The 26,063-nt window shown below is 41.6% G+C and overlaps 2 protein-coding genes across 2 annotated transcripts; one reads left to right on the forward strand and one right to left on the reverse strand.

Annotated features, from left to right (window-relative positions):
* Positions 1–10: 10 nt before the first annotated feature.
* pex16 (peroxisomal biogenesis factor 16) lies at positions 11–6,820 on the reverse strand (the record flags this gene model as incomplete). Its single annotated transcript, XM_079231430.1, has 11 exons — positions 11–613; positions 1,422–1,486; positions 1,676–1,795; positions 2,686–2,758; positions 3,161–3,307; positions 3,985–4,056; positions 4,383–4,483; positions 4,771–4,904; positions 5,652–5,728; positions 5,985–6,020; positions 6,688–6,820. 11 exons carry the CDS (start codon positions 6,818–6,820, stop codon positions 555–557), a joined length of 1,017 nt encoding a protein of 338 aa, XP_079087556.1. The 3' UTR covers positions 11–554.
* Positions 6,821–7,078: 258 nt separating this feature from the next.
* cars1 (cysteinyl-tRNA synthetase 1) lies at positions 7,079–25,208 on the forward strand. Its single transcript, XM_079230463.1, has 22 exons — positions 7,079–7,117; positions 10,801–10,892; positions 10,994–11,082; positions 11,475–11,571; positions 12,115–12,213; positions 13,085–13,234; positions 13,979–14,119; positions 14,957–15,045; positions 15,148–15,269; positions 16,741–16,853; positions 16,952–17,080; positions 17,703–17,832; positions 18,685–18,788; positions 18,875–18,972; positions 19,832–20,021; positions 20,775–20,843; positions 21,203–21,284; positions 22,058–22,138; positions 22,213–22,280; positions 23,136–23,195; positions 23,296–23,379; positions 23,753–25,208. The coding sequence occupies exons 1-22, from the start codon at positions 7,096–7,098 to the stop codon at positions 23,879–23,881; spliced, it is 2,238 nt and encodes a 745-aa protein (XP_079086589.1). The 5' UTR covers positions 7,079–7,095; the 3' UTR covers positions 23,882–25,208.
* Positions 25,209–26,063: the final 855 nt, after the last annotated feature.

The raw sequence follows: 26,063 nt of genomic DNA on the forward strand, positions 1-26,063 counted from the left end.
AGAAACATGAAACATTCACAACTATTTATTTGTACGAACAGGAAGTTAATAAAGAAGTAAAAACCTCCGGCTTGTGTCTCTTTGCCTCCACGCACAAACCGGTTTGTTTTCATGGGTTTCCGCCACAAAACAAACCTCCCAGTGAGAACTGGAAGTTCAGGGGCAGCTGGCTGGGAACCAGTTCCCCTTGAGCTCTTGATGGGTTCCGTGCCTGCGGCGCTGTCAGACGGGAACGCTCGCTTCCACCCCGGGGCGAAAGGGGGCGGGGCTTAGCCTCCAGAAGAATGGAGAGGCGACAGCGCTCACAAAGAACTAGACGACCGCAAATCACTGCTGAAAGGTCACGGAGCAGAGAATGCCGACGCGTCGCTATCTTTAGTCACACGGTAGGAAAAAAAGGTTCGCTCGTATATTTTATGTTTTTTAAATTACCTTCGTTACTAAACATTAAAAGGCGCTCGCTGTCGGTCAGAAGTGGGAATCGGCTCCACGTCGTTCTTCTGTGTTCAGGAGGTTCAGGAGCGTCTCTTCCTCTAGAGCGTCTGCTGCTGCTTCTATCCCCAGTTGTAGAAGTAGATCTTCTGCCAGGTGGGCAGGTAATCCATCAAGGGGCCTGCAGGGACACCAGATTATGGTCACCACAACTCTAACATTTACACTTCAGAGAACCCTTAGGGGGCCTGGAGTCTTTTCCCTGTTTGAGTCGTCGTAGGAACCCCAAATTAATTCCAATACTTGTGTTTATTGTATGTGTTTGTTCAGCAAAGTCTTGGGGAAAAAAATGTATATGCAAAAAACAATTATTTTAAATATATTTTGTTTAACTATAAACATCCAGCATGCTATGAGCAAGGTTTATCAAAAAGGAGTGTCGAGGGTTTTTAAATAGTAATGTTCAGTGCTGTAACAACAACCCACAGACTAATGGTGCAGTTTTTCTGCAACAGTGAACACAAACCAGGAAAGCATTGCCGTGTTATGAAGCATATTCAGTCAAAAGAAACGTGTTTTTCGGTTAAAAAATGGAAAAATGAAGCACTTTGTGCCAAGACAGTGTCTCATCCAGTGGACCTTAGTCTAAAAAGAAGCTCTGTCCGTGTTGGTACATGTAGAGACACCGACATGTTTGAGAGGATATGGACTTTGTTAGACTAACAGGATGTCTGACTGGAATCAGAGTCACTTATAAAGGTTTTAGTGAAACGTTCACCAGTTAGGGAGTTTACGTAAATAACCAAACTTAACGATTTAAACCACAGGCCTCATCTTATTTTAGAAATTTAATCGACCTTGTGGTTGTGGAGAAATGCAAGGTGACGCTTTTAAATCACTTTATTTTCCTCAGAAAAAGAGGCGAAGCTTCTGTTATAAAGAATAATGAAAGAAGCATAGTAGTAATAATAATGTTTGGCGGTACTTACGAGCCACGAGGCCGATTCCTGGAACGTGATCGGCCAGAAGTCTGAGCAGGAAGAGGATCTTCTCCCTGCAGAACAACAACACATCAGCCCTGCTGCTGGTGGACAAATACTTTAAAACAGACTTGATGCATTCATTGCATTATTTCTGAGCTTCTAAAATGTGAATATTTGAGGCTTTTCTATTTTTGATATTGGTGTAATTGAATATCTTGGATTGAGTGATGGTGATGATGATGAAGAAGAAGAACACTCACTCAGAGTACTTGTCGTAGAAGGGCGAGCGCAGGAAGTAGTACAGCAGGAGGAAGGTTCTCCTCCTCATCTCGACTCGCTCCCATCGGTTCAGGAACTTTCCGTCACGGAGAACCGCGAAACTAAAGAGGAAGAACATCTGATATTAATACTGATGTAATCTGTGTTTAGGAGGATAAGAAGCTGTTTAATCTCTACACGTTCACTATTCATTTTTATCTGTCAAACAGGGAGGAACTAACGGTTTGAAAGGTGAATTTGTTATGTTTTAATGTCTTTGTTGCAGTACCTCTTTGTGGCCACTTGAGGCTCTTTATTTTAATCACAACTAATCCTTAAAGAAACGCGTTGTTAAAACACGAGGTAGTGACTCACTTCAGCCTCTTGTGGCCGATATGAGTATTACAACAAACACTTAAATACTATAAAGGTATACATTTACAAATATACTATATATATATATAGATATAGATATAGATATATAGATATATAGAGATATAGATATATATATATATAGATATATAGATATCTATATATAGATCTATATAGATATATATATCTATATAGATCTATATAGATATATATATCTATATAGATATCTATATATAGATATCTATATATCTATATATATATAGATATCTATATATCTAGATATCTAGATATATATATATATATATATATATATATATCTAGATATATATATATATATATATATCTAGATATATATATATATATATATATATATATATATATAGAGAGAGAGAGAGAGAGAGAAATTAATTAAATATATTTAAAACGTATATGAATACATTTAAAAAAATATATATATCATATTTTGTTTAATGTATTCATATATATATTTATGAATACATTAAAAAATATATCATTTTTTTAATATATATATTTTTAATATATATATAAAAAGAATAAATAAATAATTCACTGTTCCTGTTGACTAGATGAAGATCTGATGATGTATAATAGATATGAATAGATGAATATTAAAGCAGACCTGGAGAGCTCCAGGACTCCCGAGACGAGCCACGGCTTCCAGGACTGTTTCCCACAGAGGCCGAGGCAGAGCACTGCAGGGGCTTCAGGAAAAACGGCTTCACGCTCGACTTTAACTTCTACACCTTGACATGGTCACTGGTCATGTGACGAGGCTCTCCTCCATTCTAGGCTCAGTACGTGTGTTCTTGGTGGACATGAATAGCTTTTACGTCTATCTGCTGATCTGGAAAACAACAGTCTGCCCTCTAGAGGTCAACGCGAGCGATGCACCTCAGTCCTAAAACAGACTTGAGGTTTTACGTCACAGAATGAAGCCCCGACGTGTTTATGACTGAACTGGATGCTTTCTGGGTCCTCCGGGACAAACTGTTGTAAAAAATAAATTATTCTGATGAAGACGACGCTCTGGTCTCAATGGAGCTTTGTAAGCTGAATGAATACATGAAGCATGAATACATGAAGCGCGAGGATACGGTGGACGAGCGGCCGTCCGATGTACACGGACTCGGCGAGCGTCTCCCGGAGGCCCATCGGTGTCGCTTTGCCTTCGCCGAGGCTGCTCTTCCTCGTCCTCTTCGTCAGACTCGGAGCTCCCCACAGCCGGCTCTGCAGGGACGGAGCTGAGAAGAGGAAGAGGAAGAGGAAGAGGAGGAGGAGGAGGAGGAGGAGGAGGAGGAGGAGGAGACAGGTTACACAGGACAGGTGACGTGTATTTGATCCATTTCCTTATTTACCATTTAGCACCAGTTAAACCATTCTAACTGGTGTAACTGGTATATATAATAATATAAACACATTTTAAAATACTTGTTTTACTCCGTCTGTATATTAAATATTGCTGTTGTGGATTCTATGCATCTATCTTTATTTTATTTTTAGTATTTATATATATTTGTATCTTTATTAATTGCATCTTATTTAATTCTGTGGGTTCAATCAAAGTTTTTCTGGCCAAACCTCAAAGTCACACGTTTGTCTTCAACGCTGAAGGAACGTTCGATCAGCCACAGGTCTGTGACCTCTGTGACCTCTGTGACCTCTGTGACCTCGAAGTGTGCAAACGTTGATGTTTGAATGTTTTTAATGAGTTACTTTTTGAGTAAAAGAAGAGATAAAAGATACAAGATGTCATTAAAGACACTGACTCAGGCAGGACTAGTGACTTATGGTGAACTCATAACTTAATAAGCTTTAATAATTACACCTAGATGTTGATATAACTTAATGAGCTTTAATAATTACACCTAGATGTTGATATAACTTAATGAGCTTTAATAATTACACCAAGACGTCTCACCGCTGCTCATGGGTCTGATGACGCGTCCCGACCTTTGACCCACAAAGCAGACGTCCTGCTGCTGCTCGCCGTCTGTGGAGAGGAAGCATGTATATATAAAAATATATATATATATGTTACCTGAAAGTTAATGTTTAACAGATTCTGTGTCAATAACAGTTTTTCAACAAACTGTGATTCAACTAAACTGAACCGGCCTTTGCAAATAAATAAAAAACATGAATGAAGTTGCATTTAATACGTTCACCTTCTTAAGAAATGAATGTTATTTCTATCATTCTATACGGAGATGCCGTCACTCTGAAGACTGAACATGTTAACTAACAAGAAGCTCTTCCTCATTAGATGTGAAGACGAGCATTCAGACTCTGCAGGAGGCGAGGAAGAGGAGAACCGACCTTCATCGTCAAACCCGGCCCCTCTGTCCAGGGGCATTATGGGAGGAGACGTCTGGACGCCGGACTTGTACCACAGAAGAAGAACGAGGCGGAAAATTGTCCTGCAGATGAAGGTAAGGAGAAGCTCTGGTCACAAAGGGTTAAATATTCATCCCATCACAAAGGGTTAAATATTCATCCTCTCACAAAGGGTGGCATATTCACCCTCTCACAAAGGGTGACATATTCACCCTCTCACAAAGGGTGACACATTCCCCACATCACAAAGGGTTAAATATTCCCCACATCACAAAGGGTTAAATATTCACCCTCTCACAAAGGGTTAAATATTCCCCACATCACAAAGGGTGACATATTCACCCTCTCACAAAGGGTTAAACAGGCGTACTTGAGGACCTGCACCAGGCCGATCACCAGCCAGCGGCCGAGGTCGCCCCACAGCCGGCAGGCACCCATCTCCAGGAAGACCTCCAGGTGCTGCAGCACGGACAGCCAGGTGAGGAGCCGCTGCTGGGAGACGCCCTGGGAACACACAGAACACCAGTCAGCACGGGGACTATTATGGTCTGGATCTGAACGCCGCTGTGTTTGTGAGCATGAGGCAACGAGGCTACATCTACCTGTGTTTCATAGGTTAAGATGCTTGAATAAAAAAGATACCAATCTCAATGCAGCTTCTTGTGAGGACATGTTGGAGTGCAGCGTGAAGACATGTTGGAGTGCAGCGTGAGGACGTGAGGACATGTTGGAGTGCAGCGTGAGGACGTGAGGACATGTTGGAGTGCAGCGTGAGGACATGTTGGAGTGCAGCGTGAAGACATGTTGGAGTGCAGCGTGAGGACATGTTGGAGTGCAGCGTGAGGACGTGAGGACATGTTGGAGTGCAGCGTGAAGACATGTTGGAGTGCAGCGTGAGGACATGTTGGAGTGCAGCGTGAGGACGTGAGGACATGTTGGAGTGCAGCGTGAAGACATGTTGGAGTGCAGCGTGAGGACATGTTGGAGTGCAGCGTGAGGACGTGTTGGAGTGCAGCGTGAGGACGTGTTGGAGTGCAGCGTGAGGACGTGTTGGAGTGCAGCGTGAGGACGTGAAGACATGTTGGAGTGCAGCGTGAGGACGTGAAGACATGTTGGAGTGCAGCGTGAGGACATGAGGACATGTTGGAGTGCAGCGTGAGGACGTGAGGACATGTTGGAGTGCAGCGTGAGGACGTGAGGACATGTTGGAGTGCAGCGTGAGGACATGAGGAGTCGTGTAGCGTTGCTCACCACGGGGAAGGAGCATCTCAGGCCTTTACGCAGAATGCTGTCGTTGAAGAGAACCAGCAGGTTGGAGGCCGAGTACACTGGAGGAGATCAGATATATCTTACTTTCATGCTGTGTAAAAAACACTAATATATATATATATATATATATATATATATATATATATATATATATATATATATATATATATATATATATATATCTGCAGTTTCAATAGGGATAAATAAAGGCATGGCTTATATAGAGTACGGTTTACATGTTGTCCTACGTTGTCATTTACACGTGATGTCATCATTTCAGCTGTTGATTGTAAACATAAACGTTATTTTACTCACCTAGTGCAGATATTTCATGGGAATCTGCAAATCTTCCTGCAAAATAAGTATCAGAATCATCTTTATTGGCAAAGGAATCAAACGTGTGCATTGTTTCAATGTACTTACACTGAAATAAACACAACCGCTAAGAACACAGAAACAATAACTATTGTGCAAAAGACCACATGGGGGTAAATATATATATATATATATATATATATATATATATATATATATATATATATATATATATATATATTTATACGTTTTGAGTTTAAGCTGTTGTGTTTATTTCTGTGTAAGTACATTAATGTTAAATAAAGTGGTTTTATACAAGTTAATGTCATGTTTATTTAAAACTAATAGTTTTGTGTGAGTTGTCACAATGTCACGGCTCATCCTGCATCATAAATAGAAACATAATAACAATATATTAATAATATTATTATACGAATATATTAGTAATAAAATCCGAATGGTTAATATTCCCATACTAAATTCCGATTATCTCCTCAACCACAAGGCCCATTAATAAGTTCTGTTACTGCCATATTGGTTTATGATGCACAGAAAAGGAAGAAAAAACATATATGTTTTGAAAAAAAGTATAATTAAAAGTTTCATTTTCTTATCGTAACTATATTTGCTATATTTGAATGTAACACATAACACAGCTGTATATGTTAAGAGTGTGTGCGCAGTGATAATGGACATAACTGACCTGCGATCAGGTAGGAGAGCGTCCGCACGGTGCTCTCCAGCTGCGCCGTGGCGGCCGGGTTCCTCCTCACGTACTCGGTGTAGCGCTCGTAAACACGGGCCGCTTTATCCACGTACTCTTTAAAGTGTGACATGTTGCCGTTAAATTACTGCACGGACACCAATACACAAAACAAACTCTTCATTTAGCCTCTGCGTTCACGAAAACAGCCGCTGCGTGGAGGAGTTAGATAGTTTTTTAGGAGTGAATCCGACACTTCCGTGTTGACGGTCCGTCGGTCGTTAACGGTCCGGGCCGCCGCTCTCGGGTTGCAGCACTTTGGTTCCGCTTTGAATGCAGCGCTCGGGTTCTTCTTCCGGACACGTTATTGTTGCATCAGCAGCATCCGAACCATCCAGCACTGTGGCCATGTCGACCTCAGCGGAGCCAGGTACAGAACATTATGTTTGTTTTCACCGCCACGTCATTAAAAAGACCCGCTAAGACCCGCTAAGACCCGCGAGCAGCGCCGCGGGACGCGTGTTCGGTAGCGGCGTTAGCTCGAGGTAACACCGGCCAGCTATTCAAACCCGCAGGTAAAGCGGCGCAATGTGTCCGCAGAGACCCGCAGGTGAACTACCGCAATGCCGAGGGCTGTCTCGTGTTTAGAGGAGGACGGTCTCCAGTTCGGCGCACTTATTCCAGATGCCAGTGTTTTATTTAATATGATTACTGCGGTTATCATGGGTTCCGGGTTATGAATGGGGTTTGGTTTGTTCTGCGAAATCCAGCTGTCACAAAATATATAGTATAGATAGGATGCAAATAAACATGCACAATACATACAAACATGGGATATAATAATAGGAACAATGCATAATATATAACACAAATAACAAGGAACAATGTTAAATTAACAAACAGGAGTGTAACGGTGTTATAGCTGAGTGATGAAGGTGATTTATTATAAAGTCTTATTGCAGTAATTTACTTTCCACTGATGTATATTAGTTATAGCTAAACATTTAACAGTAATTTATGTTTATAACTGTATTATTATTTATATATTTATGGCCTGAGACATTACCGGCTGTTTAATACTTATTTTTGGCCAAATGTTAGTTCACATCCTCGGTCGACTGCGGATTTATTTCCAGATAACGATTAAAATAAATAATTATCGACACTGTAATCTCTTAATTCAGTTTTTAATCATACACGTTTATTTATTAACATGCTTGTTTTTGCTTTGGCACAGTTGCATCATCCAGTTTGATCTGTTTCTGTTTGACGGGTCGGGTGCATTTTATTTAAGGTTCTAGTACTTTTGGAATCACTTGTATGATTATAATACATTTAATAATCATTTTTATTTGTATTATTATTGTTGGACATCTGTCAAATGGCATTCAAAACATCATTTTAAATTATTTTTCTTCTCTAAAGTTACAATAACTTGAAACTCGGCCATCCTGCTCTTTAATCTGTAGTGTTTTACTTTAACTTCTTTTATTCATGTCATAATATACCTTTAAATGTTTATGTTTGTTTTTAGTTTTGCATGGTTGCATCATCTTGTTTGTCATTTCTATACATGCATTTGATTATATATATATATATATATACCTTATTTTTAGATATATAAATCATTTTCAGTTTCCATTTGACTTAATTTCTGTTTCTCTCTCAGTCGTCGGTCATTTCTGTGAAATGGTGTTTTTCTTTTGAACAAACAGGAATGTCAGAGCGCAGAACGGATGAACTGATCAAGATGAAGTGATATTTTGTGACGTTTATATATTGCTTTACTCGTTTATCAGCATGTCTTGTTGATTAGTTTCTCTTTTTAAATCCCATTCAGAGTCTGTTTCACGAGTCCTAAACCCTCTGATACTTAGCGCTCTTCTCTGAATGACGCTGAGAGGAAACACATCTGTGGGTCAGCGGGAGTTTGGTTCTTTTAACGTGCCGGATTTCAGTTTAGTTTTCATATAATAGTGTTGAGAGGATGACTGAGTCGGGGGCATGCTGACCTTTGTCAGTAGCTAACGCACTATCAGAGCCAGCTAACATTAGCTAGCTTCCAAGTGAGTCTTTGTAGCTAACACACTATCAGAGCGAGCTAACATTAGCTAGCTTGCAAGTGAGTCTTTGTAGCTAACGCACTATCAGAGCTAGCTAAGGTTAGCTAGCTTGCAAGCAAGCCTTTGTAGCTAACGCACTACCAGAGCTAGCTAACGTTAGCTGACCGGGTCTGTTGGGGGCGTTCTGACCTTTGTAGCTAATGCACTATCAGAGCTAGCTAAGGTTAGCTAGCTTGCAAGCAAGCCTTTGTAGCTAACGCATTATTAGAGCTAGCTAGCGTTAGCTAGCTTGCAAGCAAGCCTTTGTAGCTAACGCACTATCAGAGCTAGCTAACGTTAGCTGACCGGGTCTGTTGGGGGTGTTTCCTCCGGCCCGGTCGGTAACTCTACGACTGTCTGCCCTCTTGTTTCTGCAGCCTTTGAGTTTGGCTTCTTGCTTCAGATAAACGAGGAGTCCGCGCTGGCAGCGGCCCTGAACGACCTCCTAGCCCCCCGCAGCTACCTGGCCGGGTTCGGCCCCTCCCCGGCCGACCAGAGGGCCTTTAGGCTCCTCCGCAGACCCCCAGACCCGCAGCATGTCCACGCTCTGCGGTGGTACAGGCACATAGCGGCCCTGCAGCAGGACCTCCACCCCGAGAGCAGTGAGTAGACGGTCCGAGACCCGGTCTGAGACCAGGTCTCGGACCCCGATGTGGAGGCTGTCGGAGGTCCTCTGCAAACAAACACTGACGTGCATGAACCCTGAAGTCCTTTTGGAATTTTGCTCGAGTTGAGTTTCAGCGTCCAGTGTTTCCCCTACCATCATTTTAGGCCACACCCCCCTGTCATTTTCTCTATAGCGCCAGATCACAACAGAAGTCATTTAAGGTTCCCTTTCCGACAGAACCTCGTTCTTTTATTAAACTAAACGGCGTATGTCATTGATCTCATCTTCACGACGGCTTGTCATTTCTGTCTCTACATGGTCGCACGTTTACAACTCTTCTCGGCTCTCACTGAGCTCACTCAGAGAGTCGAAAAATACGTTGTGTGAAACGCAGAGCGTTTTTGAAACGCTCTCAGGGTGAAGCCTGCAGCACTCGCTCTCCTGCGAGTAGAACCCGGAGTAGCTCTCAAAGAAACGAGTCAAAGTGCTTGTGTCTTTGTACCCACAATGAGCCGCTGGCTGCGCTTGCACATAGCGAATCACCGAATCTTGGCATTTTGCTAAAAGTCGATCTCTGTCATGTCGGCTTTTCTGCTGTTGCCTCAAAATAGAATACAGATCTCAGCTCAACATTGAGCATTAACCGCGTTTTAAAAAGATGTGTAGAGGAAAGCAGCTCATTGCAGCCACTAATACATTCCGTTTTGTTTTGCAAAAAAATAGCTTATTGTTTTCCACAATAAACTAGTAGCTAAATATTAGTTATCTTTTGCACAGATAGAACTTCATTTCCGTAGTTCTAACAAAGTGATTGCACAAGGTATTTGTTTTTGTGTGATGTAGCAATCTGGTTTACTTTAAAGTTATTACAATCTTCTTTATTCTATGATTTATAAAAGCAAAGGTAGAGGAGTCAAACATTTTGTTATTGCAATAGAAATTCAGCATTTTGTTAAAACTTTGTTGGGGCGGCGGGGCGTGAACATGTTTCTTCCTCCAAAGTGTGGCGTGACCCCCCCCCCACCCCCCCAAAGCTGTAACCTAGGGGAAACACTGGCGTCCGCTCCTCGTATCTCTGTTCAAACAAAAATGTCGGCAGCTGGGAAAAACCTCACGGGGTCCGGCGTGAAATGAGAAAACCCGCCGTTGAAAGAGACAGAGAAGTGAGACATTTACAGGAAGTCAGATGTCATTTAGTTCGGCTTCAAAACGTTTCACTAGAAAAAAAACACTTTATCGATTAAATGTAGTTGACCTGAGGATGTTTGTTGTTCCGTAGTTCAGAGGCGTGTTCACGTTTTACAGCTTCGTGATGGACCAACGTAACATTTAAAAAAAGAAAATGTCCGTTCTTCTTCTTGTTCAAGTTCACGTTTGAAGTGTTTTTGTTTTTCTCTCTTTCAGTGAAAGGGAAGCGGGTTCAGCCGCCATGGACTCCTCCAGGAGGAACCGAGGTTCCTCAACTCCACCTCTACAACAGCCTGACCAGAACCAAGGTGGGAGGAGGAGGAGGAGGGGGAGGGGGGGAGGAGGAGGGGGGGAGAGATTTGTTGCCTTGTTGATTTGTTGTTGTTGATTTGTCGTCTTCGTGCTTCAGGAGCTGTTCGTCCCCCAGAAAGGGAACCGGGTGACGTGGTACTGCTGCGGGCCGACGGTGTACGACGCCTCACACATGGGACACGCCAGGTACACACCACCGTATTATTATATTACATATTATTATTAATATTATAAATATGTTGATTATCTTCTCAAGTAGTTGAATGTCTATAAAATGTTTTATTTTTCCCCAAAGCTCAGAATCAGAATCGTTTATTGGCCGAAGAGGAATATGAGTCTGTGCATAACAATAAACATAGATATAGAATAAAACAATGAAACCATACAAATATAATGAAAACAAGAAACAATGCAATAATAGATAATCATCTTTTGTCAAAGATGTTAAAAACGGATCATTTCTATTATAATATTTTTTTTAATAGTTGACAAAAAATCAATGAACTATTAATTGTTGCAGCTCTAAAGCATATTTTCTAATATTATACATTTCTAATATTATATTTCTCTTTGAACAGATCCTACATCTCCTTTGATATTCTGAGACGGGTTCTGAAGGACTACTTCAAGTACGACGTGTTCTACTGCATCAACATCACGGACATCGACGACAAGGTGAGTCTGAAGGTCATGAGTTCCTTCATGATCTATAATCATTAGATCTATAATCATTATGATCTATAATCATTAGATCTATAATCATTATGATCTATAACCATTCGATCAGTAAACAATCGCCAACATGAAGCTGTTCATCACAGACAGAAGCTGTAAAAAACGTCATTATCGTCAGATTGTCATCTTTCAGACGGTCCTTGAACGCATCGTGTGTGACGAACGGTTCCGTTGTGATCGTTCATCAAACACTTTTTATTCTATTCGTTTAAAATCCATTTACTTTAATCAGATTCTGTCATAATGACTGAGTTCACTGCAGACGTGTTCTGGTTCTGCTTCTAGTCCTGATGGTTCTGCTTCTAGTCCTGATGGTTCTGCTTCTAGTCCTGATGGTTCTGTTTCTAGTCCTGATGGTTCTGCTTCCAGAGAGCAGAACACACAGGAAGAGTCCTGAGGCTACGACATCACATGGACTCCATCATCAACAAATGGAAGTACTATTTTATATAATCTATACATGTTTATTTAAACCTCCTCCAGATCATCAGGCGGGCCCGTCAGAACCACCTGCTGGACCAGTACCGGGACAAACAGCCACCAGCTGCTCAAGTCCTGCAGGACGTGCTGAGCGCCCGAGAGGTGAGGACCAGAACTCCTGAAACGCTTATGGAACACATTTCATAACACCATTCATAGAGGTTCATAGAGGTACATATACTTCATAGAGGTTCATAGAGGTACATATACTTCATAGAGGTTCATAGACTTCATAGAGGTACATATACTTCGTAGAGGTTCATAGACTTCATAGAGGTACATATACTTCATAGAGGTTCATAGACTTCATAGAGGTACATATACTTCATAGAGGTTCATAGAGGTACATATACTTCATAGAGGTTCATAGACTTCATAGAGGTACTCATACTTCATAGAGGTTCATAGAGGTACATATACTTCATAGAGGTTCATAGAGGTACATAGACTTCATAGAGGTTCATAGACTTCATAGAGGTACATATACTTCATAGAGGTTCATAGAGGTACATATACTTCATAGAGGTTCATAGAGGTACATAGACTTCATAGAGGTTCATAGACTTCATAGAGGTACATAGACTTCATAGAGGTTCATAGAGGTACATAGACTTCATAGAGGTTCATAGAGGTACATATACTTCATAGAGGTACATAGACTTCATAGAGGTACATAGACTTCATAGAGGTACATAGAGGTTCATAGACTTCATAGAGGTACATAGACTTCATAGAGGTACATAGAGGTACATAGAGGTTCATAGAGGTACATAGACTTCATAGAGGTACATAGAGGTACATAGAGGTTCATAGACTTCATAGAGGTACATAGAGGTACATAGACTTCATAGAGGTACATAGACTTCATAGAGGTACATAGAGGTTCATAGAGGTTCATAGACTTCATAGAGGTACATAGACTTCATAGAGGTACATAGAGGTTCATAGAGGTTCATAGACCTGCTCCTCTCAGCCCTTCCAGGCCGTCTTGAAGGCCACGACGGACCCGGACAAGAAGCAGATGCTGGAGCGGCTGGACGCCGGCGTCACGGCCGCTCTGCTGCCCCTGCAGGCGGCGATGCAGGGCAAAGCGGCCCAGGGGGTCGTGCAGCCTCTGGCCCAGGTGAGGCGGTCATGTGACGAGTCATGTGACAGGTCATGTGACAGGTCATGTGACGAGTCATGTGACAGGTCATGTGACCGGTCATGTGACGAGTTTATCTCTTTGGGATTCTCGTCTTTTCACTTTTTTGAGAATAGTTTGAAAACACAGACTATTTCTGAAATAAAAAGTCCATTTGTACACAAATTAATTAATCTTGCTACTTAATATTGTGGACAGAATATTTAACTTGTGAAGTATTTTGATTTTAACAGTTTATTTGGAATAAACAGAAGAAGTACTAAGTCGTCTCATTTGGGCTGAAATACATCCATTTTTTTTTCCATAATGATTATTTATATTTCATCCATCACGGCATGTAAAAAAACAAATGCCATGATTGATACATGTAGTATATTCTGTCCACACATAAAATGTTGTTTTACATCCTTCAGGTGACGATATATTGATCATTTAATTCATGGTGAATTATTATCTTTTGACGTGTGTATATACATATTTCTGCTCTTCTTTATTTTTCCCTGTATTGTTTTTTTGGTGTATTTTAGATTGTATTTTTCTGAATTATGTTAGCTTTGTTTCCTTTTCTTTCTCCTGTTATTACTATATATATATGTATGTATGTATGTATGTATGTATGTATGTGTGTGTATGTATATATATATATATATATATATATATATATATATATATATATATATTTACCTGTAGTAATCCGTATTCACCTGGCTTGTTTCTCACCAGGTGCTGCTGGAGAGCTCGAGGGACCTGCTCTCTGATTGGCTGGACCAGCAGTTTGGAAGTCAGGTGACGAAGAACTCCATCTTCTCCGTCCTGCCTAGTTTTTGGGAGGGAGAGTACCACAAAGACATGGAGGCCCTGAACGTGAGTAGAAGACCGGCCGGCAGGTTTCAGGCTTTAAGATAATGTTTTAAAAAAAAAGCTTTTTTTACTTCCTTCCAGGTGTAAAAAGAAAACAAGAAAAGATTATGATTAAGATTATGACAGGATAATTTTTCTAAATGTTTTTCTTTTTTTTAAAGCTGTCAAAACGGGTGAAAAAAAAAAAGTTTTATTTCATTTTCTTAGTGATGGGTTTGTTGTTGTAATTCTCATTTTGGCCACAAGAGACTGAAGTGCAGCTCTAACCCGTTGTTTTAATAAGATTTCATATTTTAGTCCAGGTCAGTTTTATTTCTCCATTGTACTCCAAACACACATTTTATTTATATATATATATCAAAACCCACCTGCACCTCTGCCTCTTGTGGCCAAAATAAGAATTACAACAACAAACACTGAGAAAAAGGATCCTGACAACTTTATTTTCTTCCTGTTTTCACAGATGAATAAACATAAAAAAAAATCTGATTATTATTCTTTTTAATTTTCCTCTCAGTGCTTCTGTCTGTTTTAAAGTGGTAGTTCCATCTATCTTTGTCACACTTAAAGTGTTTCTCATAATACGCAGCCTGCGTTGATTCTATTCTTGGTGTAATAAATATTATAAAGGGACCATTATGACTTTAAATAATTTACATTAAAATACAAATATGCCCGAAGAAGGTGACAAAAGTTACTTAAAAACAGTTAAACTGGGTTTAAAACAAACAAATTCACCTTAAATATGCTCCTTCAGGAAAAAAGCATACGATGATATTCTAGACTCTAGTTCTCGTTGTGTTGTTGTTGTTGTGTGTAAACTGTCTTGGTGACCACCAGGTTCTTCCCCCGGACGTTCTCACCCGAGTCAGTGAATACGTGCCGGAGATCGTGGACTTCGTGAGGCGGGTTGTGTCAAACGGTTACGGGTGAGGAAGAAACCCATTGTTATTGTTGTTGTTGTTGTTGTTGTTGTTATTATTATTGTATAGAGCGCTTTTATTGTTTTTTGTTTCCCCCGGCGTTGGCAGGTACGAGTCAAGCGGCTCCGTGTACTTTGACACCTTGAAGTTCGACGGCAGTCCGATGCACTCGTACGCCAAGCTGGTGCCGGAGGCCTTCGGAGACCAGAAGGCTCTGCAGGAGGGAGAAGGTACAAGTAGACGAGTCAAGTACACGAGTCAAGTACACGAGTCAAGTACACGAGTCAAGTGCACGAGTCAAGTGCACGAGTCAAGCACACAATATAATATAATGACGACCTGACTAACTGTCCTGTCTGTCGCCCCCTGCAGGCGACCTGACTAACGTCCTCTCTGTCGCCTCCTGCAGGCGACCTGACTAACGTCCTCTCTGTCGCGCCCTGCAGGCGCCCTGACTAACGTCCTCTCTGTCGCGCCCTGACTAACGTCCTCTCTGTCGCGCCCTGCAGGCGACCTGACTAACGTCCTCTCTGTCGGGCCCTGACTAACGTCCTCTCTGTCGCGCCCTGCAGGCGACCTGACTAACGTCCTCTCTGTCGCGCCCTGCAGGCGACCTGACTAACGTCCTCTCTGTCGCCCCCTGCAGGCGACCTGAATAACTGTCCTGTCTGTCGCGCCCTGCAGGCGACCTGACTAACGTCCTCTCTGTCGCCCCCTGCAGGCGACCTGACTAACGTCCTCTCTGTCGCCCCCTGCAGGCGCCCTGACTAACTGTCCTGTCTGTCGCGCCCTGCAGGCGACCTGACTAACGTCCTCTCTGTCGCCCCCTGCAGACGACCTGACTAACGTCCTCTCTGTCGCCTCCTGCAGGCGACCTGACTAACGTCCTCTCTGTCGCGCCCTGCAGACGACCTGACTAACGTCCTGTCTGTCGCCCCCTGCAGGCGACCTGACTAACGTCCTCTCTGTCGCCTCCTGCAGGCGACCTGACTAACGTCCTCTCTGTCGCGCCCTGCAGGCGCCCTGACTAACGTCCTCTCTGTCGCGCCCTGACTAACGTCCTCTCTGTCGCGCCCTGCAGGCGACCTGACTAACGTCCTCTCTGTCGGGCCCTGACTAACGTCCTCTCTGTCGCGCCCTGCAGGCGACCTGACTAACGTCCTCTCTGTCGCGCCCTGCAGGCGACCTGACTAACGTCCTCTCTGTCGCCCCCTGCAGGCGACCTGAATAACTGTCCTGTCTGTCGCGCCCTGCAGGCGACCTGACTAACGTCCTCTCTGTCGCCCCCTGCAGGCGACCTGACTAACGTCCTCTCTGTCGCCCCCTGCAGGCGCCCTGACTAACTGTCCTGTCTGTCGCGCCCTGCAGGCGACCTGACTAACGTCCTCTCTGTCGCCCCCTGCAGACGACCTGACTAACGTCCTCTCTGTCGCCTCCTGCAGGCGACCTGACTAACGTCCTCTCTGTCGCGCCCTGCAGACGACCTGACTAACGTCCTCTCTGTCGCCCCCTGCAGGCGACCTGACTAACGTCCTCTCTGTCGCCCCCTGCAGGCGACCTGACTAACGTCCTCTCTGTCGCCCCCTGCAGACGACCTGACTAACGTCCTCTCTGTCGCCCCCTGCAGGCGACCTGACTAACGTCCTCTCTGTCGCCCCCTGCAGGCGACCTGACTAACGTCCTCTCTGTCGCCCCCTGCAGGCGACCTGAGCGTCTCCGCCGACCGGCTGAGTGAGAAGAAGTCACCCAACGACTTCGCCCTGTGGAAAGCCTCTAAGCCCGGGGAGCCGTCGTGGGACGCCCCCTGGGGGAAGGTGGGCGCCGGTGCTCAAGGAGTGGTTTCCTCGAGGTCGACGCGCTCGCTCGTCCTCTAACTGCCGTTGTGCGTTTGTGTTGTGTTGTGTTGTGTTAGGGGAGGCCCGGCTGGCACATCGAGTGCTCGGCGATGGCTGGCTCCGTCCTGGGGGAGTCCATGGACATCCACGGAGGAGGGTTTGACCTCCGGTTCCCTCACCACGACAACGAGCTGGCTCAGTCTGAGGTAAAGAAACAAACAGCTTTATCGGTTATTTAAAAAATATGTTTGCTCCGGTTTCATGTCATTTAAAGGGACAGTTCACCCCCAAATAAAAGACATCCACAATGTTCAATCCAGGATGTTTTGGGGCGATTTGCTGAAAGATGTCTGGTTTGTTTCTACAATTTCATGCCACTGGATTTAAAGAACTTAACAGCTGCTCAGGTCGCCTGCAGGGGGCGACAAAGAGTCAGTTAGAGACGCACAAACCAGTTAGAGACGCACAACACAGTTAGACGGTTAGAGACACAACCCTGGAACAGTTTCATGGAGGAACTATTTCTTCCTTCTCTTTGTGAATCTCTTCTTTCCCTTTTTAGACCTAAATTTAAAGGAATAGTTCAACCTTTTAGAAAACCTACTGACATATTCACGTGCGTACGCTACATCTGAAGCGGCTAACGTAGCTTAGCACAAAGACTAGTAACTGCATCCCCTTGCAAGATAATCTTCTTCTTTAAATGTCGGACTGTTCCTTTAAGAGACAAGATTTCGAGAAAGAGACGTTTGCTGTTGAGTTGTTTAAAGGTATTCTTTCCTGTCCAATAGAAAGTAAAAGAGTTTTTCCGGTGGTTCTTCCTCTCAGGCGTTCTTCGAGAACGACCACTGGGTTCGGTACTTCCTGCACACCGGTCACCTGACGATCGCCGGCTGCAAGATGTCGAAATCTCTGAAGAACTTCATCACCATCAAAGACGCCTTGGCGAAGAACACAGGTGACGCACCTGCTTCTCTATGGACGTCTGTCTACAGACATCGCTACTGGCCCTTTAAGCGGAGTGCAACGCTACACTTAAAGGGACAGTAGCGATGTTTAGGAGTGTGTTTGTGAGGTTCTTCTAAACATCCGTACTGTCCCTTTAAGAAACAGCAGTTGGCCTGTGAGCGTCCTGTGTGAGGCGACATTGTCACATTGTTGTGTGTTCACATTGTTGTGTGTTCAGATGGTTGTGTGTTCACATTGTTGTGTATTCAGATGGTTGTGTGTTCACATTGTTGTGTGTTCAGATGGTTGTGTATTCAGATGGTTGTGTGTTCACATTGTTGTGTATTCAGATGGTTGTGTATTCAGATGGTTGTGTGTTCACATTATTTTGTGTTCAGATGGTTTTGTGTTCAGATGGTTGTGTGTTCAGATGGTTGTGTGTTCAGATGGTTGTGTATTCAGATGGTTGTGTGTTCAGATGGTTGTGTGTTCAGATGGTTGTGTGTTCAGATGGTTGTGTATTCAGATGGTTGTGTGTTCAGATGGTTGTGTGTTCAGATGGTTGTGTATTCAGATGGTTGTGTGTTCACATTGTTGTGTGTTCAGATGGTTTTGTGTTCAGATGGTTGTGTATTCAGATGCTTGTGTGTTCAGATGCTTGTGTGTTCAGATGCTTGTGTGTTCAGATGGTTGTGTGTTCAGATGGTTGTGTATTCACATTGTTGTGTGTTCAGATGGTTGTGTGTTCAGATGGTTGTGTGTTCAGATGGTTGTGTTCAGATTGTTGTGTGTTCAGATGGTTGTGTGTTCAGATGGTTGTGTTCAGATGGTTGTGTGTTCACATTGTGTTGTCGTCCCGCAGCGCGTCAGCTGCGCCTGGCCTTCCTCCTGCACTCCTGGAAGGACACGCTGGACTACTCGTCCAACACCATGGAGTCGGCCGTCCAGTACGAGAAGTTCCTGAACGTGAGTGTGCAGCGCGGCGGAGGTGTCTGATGGTTGTTGGTTCTTATTCTTTAATCTTCTTCTTCTTCTGTTTCATTGTGCGACAGGAGTTCTTCCTGACCGTGAAGGACATCCTGCGAGCTCCCTGTGACATCACCGGTCGGTTTGAGAAGTGGGAGGCGGCCGAGACGGAGCTCAACAACAGGTGAGCTCTTTAACCAGACTCCATTCATAAAAACACTGATTTAGCTCTGAGCTCAGGATGGTCTACTGCTGCTGTGTGTTAGTGTGTGTTGTTGTGGACTAACTGGTTTGTGCGTCTCTAACTGGTTTGTGCGTCTCTAACTGGTTTGTGCGTCTCTAACTTCGGTGTTTTTAAAGGGTTTGTTCAGATTCACTGAAGTCACACACTCACACACACTACCACACACTCACACACACTCACACACACTACCACACACTCACACACACTCACACACACTACCACACACTCACACACACTACCACACACTACCACACACTCACACACACACACTCACACATACTACCACACACTCACACACACTAACACACACTAACACACACTCACACACACTCACACACACTAACACACACTCACACACGCTCACACACACTAACACACGCTCACACACGCTCACACACACTAACACACACTACCACACTACCACACACTCCCAGGTGAGGCAGCAGTAGACCATCCTGTGCTCTGGGAGCTTAACTCAGTGTTTTTATGAATGGAGTCCGGCGCCCTCAAACAGACTTAAACCATGTTCCCTTCAAAGGCCGGGTTCTCTTTGATGACGGGTTCTCTTTCCTGACGGGTTCTCTTTCCTGACGGGTTCTCTTTCCTGACGGGTTCTCTTTCATGACGGGTTCTCTTTCATGACGGGTTCTCTTTCCTGACGGGTTCTCTTTCCTGACGGGTTCTCTTTCCTGACGGGTTCTCTTTCCTGACGGGTTCTCTTTCCTGACGGGTTCTCTTTCATGACGGGTTCTCTTTCATGACGGGTTCTCTTTCATGACGGGTTCCTCGCGTTCTCCAGTTTCTGCGACAGGAAGTCGGCCGTGCACGAGGCGCTGTGCGACAACGTGGACACGCGCACCGCCGTGGAGGAGATGCGTGTGCTGGTCGGCCATAGCAACAGCTACATCGCCAGCAGGAAGAGCGGCAAGCTGAGGCCCAACCGCCTGCTGCTGCAGGGCGTCGCCCAGTACCTCACCCGCATGCTGCAGGTGTGTGTGTGTGTGTGTGTGTGTGTGTGTGTGTGTGTGTGTGTGTGTGTGTGCGTCGCCCAGTACCCTCACCCGCATGCTGCAGGTGTGTGTGTGTGTGTGTGTGTGTGTGTGTGTGTGTGTGTGTGTGTGTGTGTGTGCGTCGCCCAGTACCCTCACCCGCATGCTGCAGGTGTGTGTGTGTGTGTGTGTGTGCGTCGCCCACTACCTCACCCGCATGCTGCAGGTGTGTGTGTGTGTGTGTGTGTGTGTGTCTGTGTCTGTGTCTGTCGGTCGCCCAGTACCTCACCCGCATGCTGCGTGTGTGTGTGTGTGTGTGTGTGTGTGTGTGTGTGCGTGTGACGAAGAGTTTAGTGCTCCCTGTGTGTGGTTCTGTATCTCTCCACTAGGGGGCAATGTGAGCTCTTAAACCAGAAGACCTTATTGTTCCAATAATAATCAAAAGAACAGAACATGAACATATGTGTTTAAACGTGTTTCCACTGATGTAATGTTCCCATGTAGAGTTCTTGTAAACGAACGCTGTGGTTCTAAGCATTCTGGGTAATGTAGTTTAATATTTAAAACAGCGCACATGAACGTTAAAACATTTAAACGTTTGACTAATGAGCTCAGGTTTGATTATCGTGAGACGTTTTTAATGCTCCTTAAGTACTTGGTTTTGTTTTGTCCTTTTGTGTTCTTTTGTATTTTTATGTGTGTTTTTATGTATTTTTATGTATTTCATGCCCTTTGCGTTACACCCACTGTCAGATCTTTGGGGCCATCGAGGGATCGGAGCCCATTGGGTTCCCAGTGGGAGGAGCCGGCCAGAGCGCTGACGTGAGTCCAGTCCTCTGTTGTTGTTGTTGTTGTTGTTGTTGTTGTTGTTTACATTGATAATGAATGAATGAAGATCAGAGATTTAGCCCTTCTCTGTCCAAACAAACTAAATATTCTGATCCAGGTTATTTGGATTCTTTTTCTGGGTGATTTACATTTTTAGATTATGTTTTTTCACAAATAAAATAATTTGAATGAATCAAAGTAAATTAATGACTTAATCTTCCATATTAAAATGGAGGTAAACCGTACTTTACACCGCTTTAGCGCTTAAAGTTGCTGTGTGTGTGTGTGTGTGTGTGTGTGTGTGTGTGTGTGTGTGTGTGTGTGTGTGTGTGTGTGTGTGTGTGTGTGCGCAGCTGGAGAGCACCGTGATGCCGTACCTCTCCGTGCTCTCAGACTTCAGAGAGGGCGTCCGGAAAATCGCCCGAGAGCAGAAAGGTGAGAGAGTTTAAAATGTCCAAAAGATTTTATTACTTTTTACTGTCATAGTTTTTCTTCAGGTTCTAATTATGAAAGCCCTTATTTTTTTATTTTTTTTACTTTATTTTATTTAAATGTATTTTATTTTATCAAATATTCTTTTATTTATTTTAATTAATTAATGTAACACCTTATTTGATTTTACTTGAATTATTACATTACAGTGTTACATTTTATTTTATTTATTTGTATTATTATTAATTTAAATTAATTGAATTTCATAAATGTCCTTTTATTTTACATTATTGCATTTTACTTTAATTACATTTATTTCATGTTATTAAATGTCCTTTTATTTTAATTTATTTTATTTTACTTGAATGAAATGTATTACATTTTATTACATTTTATCTAAATTTTATTAAATGTCCTTTTATTTTGCTTTATTTAAATAAATAAAATGTCATTACATTTCCTTTTATTGTACATTATTACATTTTACTTTAATTAAATTTATTTCATTTAATTAAATTGTTTCTTATTTTACTTTATTTAAATAAATAATATTTAATTTCCTTTTATTTTAAATTATTACATCTTACTTTACTTAAATATATTTTATTTTATTAAATTGTATATTTTTTCACTTCCCTTTATGTTACCATATCTAAATGAATGTAATTGTATATTTTCACTCCCCTTTATGTTACCATATTTAAATGAATGTAATTGTGTATTTTCACTCCCCTTTATGTTACCATATTTAAATGAATGTAATTGTGTTGACCTAGTGACGGCGTTGCTGCAGCTGTGTGACGTCGTCCGTGACGACACGTTACCGGAGCTCGGCGTCCGGCTGGAAGACCACGAAGGTGAGACGCTCATGTCTGTTCATGACTACCTCAGAGAGCGAAGACGAGCCACTCTGACGATGAAGATGTTTCAGGTCTGCCCACTGTGGTGAAGCTGGTGGACAAGGAGACGCTGCTGAAGGAGAAGGAGGAGAAGAAGCAGGTGAGGAAGAGGAGGAGAGGCCTTTGTGTTTAATTATGACATCATTACATGAAGAAGCAGGTGAGGAAGAGGAGGAGAGGCCTTTATGTTTAATTATGACATCATCACAAAGGATTATGGGTAAATAGCTAAACTGCTGTAAACTCTTTTTATTGAGTTTGAGTTTCCTCTGGTGATCAGTTACAGTGTTTAGGGCTTTTTTTGTGAAAGGTCGGAATAGAAGGAGTGAATCTGGCAGAAATATTATATATATATATATTTATTATATATATTTTTATATAAATAATCTATATTTATATAAATACATAATATTGTATTGTACATAATATAATCATACATTTTATATATATATATATTTTATTAAAGAATATATTATTGTATAACATATATATTATATTTATATAATATGTATATTTATATAATATATTTAATATATGTTAATTTTATATATGTGTGTATGTATATACATATATATATATATATATGTATATACATACACACATATAAAATATATTATATATTTATATATAATATATATTGTGTCTGTGAATATATATATATATATATATATATATATATATATATATATATATATATATATATATATATATATATATATATATATATACGTATATATTTTTATACATATATATATATAATGTCAATTTAAAAAGCATTAGTCCTAAAATAATTCTACGAAAGTAAGATCAATAAACCACATTTTGTGTTTAATATTCCTGCTTTTGCAAACAAACAATATTACATATTGTTTTCAATTAATTATAAGTTTAAAATGGTCTGAACTCAGTTTTTCATTTTATTTTCTAATATCAAGAACTCTTCCCTCTCTTCCAGATGGAGGCGGACAAGAAGAGGAAGAAGGAGGAAGCCGCCCGGAAGAAGCAGGAACAAGAGGTCGCTGCCCGGTTCCTCGTTCTGGTTCCTCGTTCTGGTTCCTTGTTCTGGTTCCTCTGGTCTCTGAAGACGAGTTCTCATCGCTCTTCCTCTCTTTCAGGCGGCCAAGCTGGCGAAGATGAAGCTTCCTCCGGGGGAGATGTTCCGCTCAGAGAGCGACAAGTTCTCCAAGTTCGACGAAACGGTAGTAAAACACAACATGTACATCAATATTCATGCTGTAGCGTGTAAATACTAAATATAAATCCACGAATAAGTGAAGATGTATTATTAAACTACCAGAAGTATATAAAGTCATGAACACAATCACTTATTATAATCCAGTAATGCCATATATATCATTCTGCATAAGGAGTACTTGTACTTTTGGTACTCTTAAGTATATTTTAATGCTCATACTTTTTGTATATACTTTTTAATAATACTATCAGGAAAAGATATGAATACTGGATCTACTATCCAGCAGATGGAAACGTGTTCTTTTGCCGTTTTTCTGGAAATTGTCTGTGATTTTGGGCGTGAATGAAGTTGTTGTTGTTGTTGTCGTTGTCAAACAGGGTTTCCCGTCCCATGATGCCGAGGGCAAGGAGCTAAGCAAAGGACAAGCCAAGAAGCTGCGGAAGCTCTTCGAGGCCCAGGAGAAGCTCCACAACGAGTTCCTCCAGACGAGCCGACACGGCGACTGATTGTGTCACACACACACACACACACACACACACACACACACACACACACACACACACACACACACACACACACACCTCGCTCTGCAGAATAAATGTTTAGGCAGAGATGCCGGCTCGTCGTTTGTCTCTTTATCTCTTTTCTGTTTAAAAACAAAAACAAACTGAAAGTGATTTTTGCTTTTTTTTGGGGTGAATTCAGTAAAAAACAATATCTGGTGGATCGTGTTTCCAAATGAGGGATGAAAGACTTTCTCCTTGTTCTGTAAACATTTCATACATTAGTGATGTTTTCAGGATTAACTACAAACTACAGACATGAAGGACGTTGAAATTCAGGGTATAAGCCGCTACTTCTTTTTCTTAGTTTTTTTTTCTCAAATATCGGTGCGGCTATTTTATTCTAAATTTAGCAACAGTTGCAGAGACATCGCAAGGAGGCGTGATGGAAAACAGGTCTGACGGCAGGGTCCTAACCCAGCTAGCTAGCAAGCGCTAGCTAGCTAGCTCGCGAGCGCTAGATGGCAAGTGCAACCTAGCTGGTGAGCGCTAGCTAGCAAGCGGGGAGCTAGCGCTGACAACACTGTTGTTTACTTGTTCTCAAACCGTGCAGACACACATTCTTGTGGCAGCTGCAGCTAGCGGCTTATAAAGGGGTGCGCCTTATAACCCGCATTTCACGGTTTATTATTTAAAGACTTTAATGTTGTCCCAGAACGAGCTTCAGTTTGAACGTCTTTCCCAGATGTTCCCTCTTTCTTTCTGTCATGAATCAACTGAGAAGATGGAACTTTAAAACCTTCAATCGTCACAACTCGTGGAATTCAGAAGTTTAATTTGACTTCAGGGTGTAAATGTTTAAAAGTGTGTTTCCATCAATAAATGCAGTAAATGTCCCCGGTAAATTCTTCTTCTTGGACTTCGTTTCTTTATACAAACTGAATAAAAAGTCAAAAATAATCGTGATTTTTATCTTAAAAAAACAACAAAAGCGTAAGTCGTGTGAAGCTGCTCTCCTTCATTTTAACAGAAACTCTTTGCTTGATATCACTAGAACAATAACCAGCATGGATATGTAAACAAGACATCTTGTTGCTATGAATAAAGAGCCAGAAACACAACACTAAATATTCTCTGTACCTTTTTTAATTTGTCTTTTTACAGAGTTTTGGGGTTCTGTAAGTTCTCTGTCTTTGTCTCAAAGGAAACGGCTGCTGATGTTCTAAAGTTGTCTTTTGTTATTGAATCCCACCTGAGAAGATAAACAACAATAAATGTGTTTGTCTTTCTTCCTCTAACTTGTAACTGGAGACGTGAATCTTTAAAAACAGCCCATGAGTGTGAAGGCTGGAGTCTGCAGGAAATATTTTCAGCGGCGGATTGAGACGCATGCGGTGTTCTAGTGAGTCAACAAAGCTCTCAATACATTGTTGGTTGTGTTATTTTTTATGGGATTTGTTTCCAAATGGAACAATAAAGAAAATCACCATCTTTTACATCTGTGCAGCCGATTCCTCCGCATTCATAACACGGCTTATTAAATCCTCTGTTGCTGTCGTCTCTGGTGGCCTGAGGGAAAAATATCATGGTATTAAAAAATATATATATGGGATGGATGGATTTTTTTTTCTCAAATAAAAGACATTAAGACTTGGAGAACATATATATTATTTAATAGCAGCAGGTAGATTGTTTCTGGTGTTTTTCTGTATGATTCCATGACTTTTGTGTATTTTGTGTTTCCGTCTATGTTGATAAGAAACTGCTGCAGGAGCAGGTCGGATACTTCTTAAATATTTATTTAGTTTTTATTAAAGCACAATTGTTTATGTAATTTCATCTGATTACATATCTTATTAAATAAAATATAAGACAAATTTTAACCAGACTTCTAAAAACAGTGTCACTGTTGAAAGTTAAATGCTTTTAATAAAATGCTGAGTGTGTTGAGGTCAAATGTGTGATTAATGTGACGGTGTGAATATGTTTTAAAGATGTTAAAAATACAAATATTTGTGTTCTTTAAAGGGAAATATAAAGAAGTAGAATTATGTATAATATATGTATTAATATATATATATATATATATATATTTATATATTATACATAATTATACTTTTTGTATATATATATATATATATATATATATATATATATATATATTAGTACATATATTATACATAAT

The sequence above is a fragment of the Taurulus bubalis genome (genome assembly GCF_910589615.1).
Source record: "Taurulus bubalis genome assembly, chromosome: 15".
In the NCBI taxonomy this organism is placed as follows: Eukaryota; Metazoa; Chordata; class Actinopteri; order Perciformes; family Cottidae; genus Taurulus; species Taurulus bubalis.